Here is a 6733-nt window from a genome sequence, read left to right as displayed (position 1 = left end):
TAAAATTATGATTAATATTTTAAATATAACTGAATAATGCAACTCAACAAGAGAATCAAATCAATTTCTTCTTTATTTTCTTTTCTTGTTTTTTTAATGTTTTTTATTTATTTTATTTTATGTTGAACGGAAGGGAACCGCGCTGGATAGAGAGCACTTTCCTTGAAAATGCTACCAACTGGCTCGAAAATTTGCCACGTTTCTCTTCTCCTGTAGGCGTTTTCCTTTGACGTGGCAACCAACCGCCACCTTTTCTGCTAAATAAATACACCCTTTGCATCTCCCCTCTTCTGCTCTCTCCCTTCATCCTCGCCTTCCTCTTAACTCAGACATTTAATCAAACACTTGATATACAATAACTTCATTTCCACTCGCTCCCTCTCTTTTTGTCTCTGCTTTTTTCCTGTGTCTCCCATCGCTGCTTTATTTTCTTTTTCCTCAGAGAAATAATGCCTACAGAATCCACCACCCATGGAGACTCACTGGACGGCTCTGATCAAGCCTCTGATTTTCCTCGAGATCCGCGTGATCTCCCATCTTTAATGCTGTCTTCTTCTTATCCAATTACTCTCAGGGTAACCCTCGATTTTGTTCCTGTGTTTTCCTTGCGTTGGACTGCCCGAGTCAACTCTTCAGGGACTCGGCCTTGACTCAGCTTTACCATGTTTTGACTTTTTTTTTTTAATTTTTTCCATGCAGTTCGTTGACGTGTGTTATTGGTTTAAAATTGAGAAGACGCAGAAAGGAGGCAGCAGTAATATCAGAAGGATTTTTGGTCATGGAGCTAATCATGATTCTAATCAAACACCGATGGCTACGATTAAAGAACGAACGATCTTGAATGGGATCACTGGCATGGTTTCCCCTGGAGAAATCTTGGCCATTCTTGGTCCATCTGGTAGTGGCAAATCAACGCTCCTCAATGCACTTGCAGGTAGACTCCAAGGACATGGCCTCACTGGAACTATACTAGCCAACAACAAAAAGCTGTGCAAACATACATTGAAACGCACCGGTTTTGTTACTCAGGATGATGTCCTCTACCCTCACCTCACGGTCCGTGAAACCCTAATATTCTGCTCTTTACTTCGCTTGCCAAAATCTCTCTCCAAGAAAGAGAAGACCACGGTGGCTGAGTCTGTGATTTCCGAGTTGGGTTTAACGAAATGCGAGAACACAATCATCGGAAACAGTTTTGTACGTGGGGTCTCCGGTGGGGAAAGAAAGAGAGTAAGTATAGCTCATGAGATGCTCATAAACCCTAGTTTGCTCATTCTTGATGAACCCACGTCGGGTTTGGACTCGACAGCAGCTCACCGCCTGATCATGACACTGGTTTCGCTGGCGCAAAAGGGAAAAACAATCATTACTTCCATACATCAGCCTTCTAGCCGAGTTTACCAGATGTTTAACTCAGTGTTGGTGTTGAGCGAGGGCAGGTGTTTGTATTTTGGGAAAGGAAGTGAGTCGATGGCTTATTTTGAGTCGGTTGGGTTCTCGCCGTCTTTCCCCATGAATCCTGCTGATTTTCTCCTTGATCTCGCTAATGGTACGTACTGTTTAATTGCTGTTTTTGTCTCTGATACTGTTGACTCGCACGACTAGGCTTTAATTTTTGTTGATTTAACATATAGCATTGCATTAGTAGGAGAATTAGCTACTAGTCTGTCTCTGTCTGGGTGATGCAGGGATTTTTTAAAAAAATATATGAATTAAGGGTATTAAAAATAAATTTAACTTATTTTATTTATAGTAATTTTAAAATAATTTAATTTTTAATTTTTTTTTCAATATTTAAAGTTATTATACTTTTCCAAGGATACTTCATTCACCTCACGATCTCAACCCTAGAGTGTGTGGACTTGGTTTGCCATGCAGGAAATAGAGCCAAAATAGAGCCGTAGGTGGTCCACAGAGATCAATGTGGAGACATATCTATAATGAATTTATATATACCCGTAGTATATATATCTATATATATGATATTTTACATGAAAAGAATATTTTCTATCAAAAGATAGCAATTTAATGCTATATTTTTAACAGTAACTATGATCTGGGCCACATCCAAAAGCTTAAAAGTAAAACTATAGTACAGTGTCCAACAGGGGATGCATTAAATATTTTCTGCCACACCGCACTAGCTCTAGCGGTGGAAGTGGTGATCTTTGAAGATTTGGACTTGGATTTCTTAGTTAGCACTTATCGGCTTAGAATATAACTATTAGTGATTATTTTATTCTTTGGATGAGATGGAAAGTGACTGCACAAGTATTTCTATACAACATTAGATGATAAAAATAATCAATAGGACTGTTTATTTTGGCCTTTCAAGTTTTAGTTTTAAACTTATTGGCGTGAATAATACCTTTATTTATAAAAAAAATTTTGATGCAAGTATTTTTTTTCATAATGAAATGATGTGACCCAAGAAAGATAAACTGATGAGCAGAAGAGATGATAGAGTATGGAGGGTGTGGACCCTTGAATCACATCCTTTATAAATAATAATGAAGATCTTATGGACATTATGTGAAATGGAAAGATGAAGTAAAGAAATCAAGTTACTTTTGTTGTTGGGTCCTCATCAACAATGAAATTTACAGATGAAATTAATGTTACATTATTAGTTGACTTGTTATATATACTTCTGCCGGTAGGGTTTGGTATGGTGACTAGTCATGGTTATGGAGAATTTCTGACAACTTCCTTACATTGTCATAAATGCTTCATTGTCATATTGTGAAGCTTTACAAAAATAAAATTATTATTATTATTATTATTATTATATATCTTATAATAATAATAAACAATGAACAAAGCTTTACTAATGCAGGTTAGTACCTCATTACCTTAAATGCTAGGTAATAGATGTGTAGCTTTCTTGAACACTAAACATGGGAAGGTAGGTAACCGTTGGATCCTTTAACTTTGTTCCCTTTATTTTTTTTTTTTAAAGAAAAATTCTTGGACACCATGATGGTAATTTGAGAAAGTATTAATTCCATGACGACATTGATCACGTTAGAAACCATCTTTAACTAATGTAATTGCTCAAAGAGCATTGGTCTGTCAATTAGCTTTGTCTCCACGTTGTCTTTTATTTCTTTATACCTAATTGCCTATTAATAGATAGATGGGCCGCTAATTGGTATTATTTTTTATTTTTCAAAAAAGAAAATTGTCTCCATGCTTATCCAAATTTTTTTTTTTGGTGTGTCATCATGTGGTGTTATTTTATTTGTCACAGTCTGTATGTATTCATAAATTTTCAGTGCTCAAGTATGCATCAAAATCTGGGTGCTATCCTAGCTAGGCAGTACATGTATCTATCCTTTTTGAAGTAGATCATTTTTCATTGCCATATCAATTTGGAAGAACACAAATTGATGATTATCTTCTTGATTAGTTTTTGGTCAGTTAATTAATCAAGTTAGATTCCTACACTATTCCCACTTAGTTACAATTTCTTTCTGTCTCCATTCTCTCTTAATCCATAGTATTAAGTTCAAATCTTACGTATGAACTTAAGCTATATATTCATGTCTTCTGTAGTGTTTTCAAATATTGATAGGACTTGTGACTTTACGGTGATTGGTGATGATAATAGATAGTGGCCAACTTCTCTATGATCCTAATGGTGGTGCTAATAGTGATTTCCTATTCAATCTTTTCATGTGGGCAACATAAAAACTACTTACTTGTCCATATTCCATTGGCCATATACATTTTTGTTTCACTTTCCCATTATTTATTTTTATATTCCAAGATTGATGCGGCTGCAATCTTGAAAGTGTCTTCTTTAGACAGCTTTCCAAATATATCTTTAACTCAGGATTTGTTTCAGACCAACACGTGTTAGGATGCTTTACATTTTTCATTTGAATTCTTTCTCTTAAAGTAGAACAAGTGAACTTTGTGGATTTTATTTGATTTCTTTTTCCAAAAATGCTTTTATTAAAAAAAATGTGGTGACCTAAACCTCAGTGGCAGCACCAACTTTAGTGGACTCCCACCTTACCACCAAGATTGGTTAGCTTTTGTTTAGCTTGTGTTGTGCTACTCATTACTTGTGCTCTACTTTCAGTCTTTCACTTCCATCTTTCTTCCATTTTAAAAAAATTATTAATGAATTTATCCATTAATTTTATCTATTAAATATTAAAAAATTCATTAGTTAATTTCTCAATTTTATAAAATATCTATAAGAGTATTTTAAATCTTATATTATACTCAATTATTAAAATTAATAAAGGGGCTAAATTAATAATTTTTTTTTTAAATTTTAAATATATTTTTAATGTATTTTTTAAAATTAAAGAAATAATAAATTTCATAAATTATAGGGAAGAAATAGTAACTTTTTTTATAATTACTTTTGTTTATTATTGCCTTTTTGGTCGAATGAAGTTCTAGAGCTGTTACAGATGTCATTTCTTGGAATCTAATTGGCTAAACGTTAGATTAATGTTGATATTCTTGAGATATTTTATGAATGATTATCTTCTACAAATTAATATGAGTTTCCTTCTTAATAAAGCAACTCCACTCTACCATATATTGTCTAAACACGTATCAGTTGATTCACTGTTTTGTAAAGATTCGAGAAATGCCGTGTCCTCTTCTTACATCCTTTGCTTATTAATTTAATAATGCAAACCAACTTTTTATTACACGAATGGTTGCTTTGCTTCTCCAACCTTCCATGTGGAACTATCAGCTTAAATTTTTCTTGTTTCTTGCTTTTGGGTCACTAACAGTGTACTTGAATTATATTGAGGTCCAGCAAGTTTGGATTTTTCATATCTTTCTTGCTTTCTTTTCTGAATAATCTATATGCTCAAATAGTGTTGTTTAAGCAAACATTTACTTGGGAATGTGCACAAATTCTCAAGGGAATCAAATATTATTTTAAAATGAATTTATCAACACTGTACTGTGATCTCCAAAGATATTGACCCATGTATGCACTTGAGTGCGTATTTCCCGAGCTAGAAAATGTTTTCAATGCCTAACTAGCAAATGGGTGTTGTATAGTTTGATTAGCATGGAAAAATTTAATATTAATCACTCTGCATTGAAGTTAAGAATGCTTTCATTCTGTTTGAATTCTGTTAGTATTTGATCAATCTTAGATTTATAATGGGCTCTTGCTTCATTAACTTGTGCAGGTGTTTGCCAACTTGATGGTGTAAGCGAAAAAGATAAGCCAAACATAAAGCAATCCTTAATTTCCTCTTACAACAGTGTCTTAGCTCCAAAGGTAAAAGCTGCCTGCATGGAGACAACCATAACTTCAATAAAGGACACAAGTTTAAGTGGAAGCCATTCTTCCAAAGGAAGAAGATGCTGCAACACAATTGGCTTTGCCACTTGGTTCAACCAATTCAGCATTCTTCTTCAAAGAAGCCTCAAAGAACGAAAACACGAATCGTTCAATACTCTCAGAGTTTTCCAAGTAATCACAGCTGCATTGTTAGCTGGTCTAATGTGGTGGCACTCGGATTTTCGAGACATTCAAGATCGATTAGGTCTACTTTTCTTCATGTCAATCTTCTGGGGAGTTTTCCCTTCTTTTAACTCGGTATTTGTTTTTCCACAAGAAAGAGTTATCTTCATGAAGGAAAAAGCCTCTGGTATGTACACTCTTTCTTCTTATTTCATGTCGCGAATCGTCGGCGACATACCAATGGAGCTAATTCTCCCCACTATTTTCCTCACCATGGCTTATTGGATGGCTGGACTAAAACCAGAACTGGGTTCTTTTCTCTTGACTCTTCTCGTTCTGCTCGGTTATGTGCTCGTCTCGCAAGGGCTTGGCCTCGCGTTAGGCGCATTTATAATGGATGCTAAGCAAGCTTCAACAATAGTAACAGTAACAATGCTTGCATTTGTTCTAACAGGAGGATTTTATGTGCATAAAGTCCCATCTTGCATGGCTTGGATCAAGTACATTTCAACTACATATTACAGCTATAGGCTGCTTATCAATGTCCAATATGGTGATGGAAAAGAACTTGCCTCATTGTTGGGCTGCAGCCGCCATGGAATCAGTGAAAATGCAAGCTGCAAGTTCCTGGAAGAAGATGTTGGAGGGGAAATTAGCCCTGGAATCTGTGTCAGTGTCTTACTATTGATGTTTGTGGGGTATAGATTATTGGCTTACCTTGCATTGAGGAGGATCAAAGCTTGAACAACCAAAAAGGTGGTTGTTTTTCTAACAGTGATTCTTGAAGTGTAGAAGGTGCTGGTTTGAATCAATGAGCTGCTTTGTTTGTAGTTGGAGAAATGGATTCACACACACTAACTGTATATGATTAAGATGAAGAGAAAATTCAATATGTGAGAGAAGTTTGCGGCTAGTAAATGTAAAAGATGGAGCCAGCAAGCAAAGCTAAGTCATTTGTATTTGTACTTTGTTATATTTAATTATTTCTTACTGAAACTTTCAATTCAACACACTTATTGTTCATTGTTGCTGTTGATCAAGATGAGAGTTTATAATTATCTGGCAAAAATCTTAAACGATGGGTCAGTTTAAATGGGCAAGCCCAGTTCAAATACTAAAACTTTTTGATGGATGGAGCCAAGCTAAGATCTGGCCCTTCAAGCTTTACTAAGTTATTATCTTTTTCTCCATTCCATCTTCTTAACTGAACATTATTAATCATTTTCACATTTTAAAAATAGATTTTCAATAATTTTAATATGCATTTAAAATAAAATAATAATA

The 6733-nt window shown here is 34.8% G+C and overlaps 1 protein-coding gene across 1 annotated transcript; it reads left to right on the top strand.

Moving 5' to 3' along the window:
* The first annotated feature begins 286 nt into the window (after nucleotides 1-286).
* On the top strand, nucleotides 287-6472 carry LOC110607030 (ABC transporter G family member 25). Its single transcript, XM_021746075.2, has 3 exons — nucleotides 287-575; nucleotides 700-1549; nucleotides 5172-6472. Exons 1-3 carry the CDS (start codon nucleotides 450-452, stop codon nucleotides 6191-6193), a joined length of 1998 nt encoding a protein of 665 aa, XP_021601767.1. The 5' UTR covers nucleotides 287-449; the 3' UTR covers nucleotides 6194-6472.
* The last annotated feature ends 261 nt before the right edge of the window (nucleotides 6473-6733 follow it).

This window comes from Manihot esculenta, chromosome 18 (genome assembly GCF_001659605.2).
Source record: "Manihot esculenta cultivar AM560-2 chromosome 18, M.esculenta_v8, whole genome shotgun sequence".
Taxonomy (NCBI): domain Eukaryota; kingdom Viridiplantae; phylum Streptophyta; class Magnoliopsida; order Malpighiales; family Euphorbiaceae; genus Manihot; species Manihot esculenta.
The sequence above is the reverse complement of the archived record's forward strand: the minus strand, read 5'-3'. Positions and strand labels throughout refer to the sequence as shown.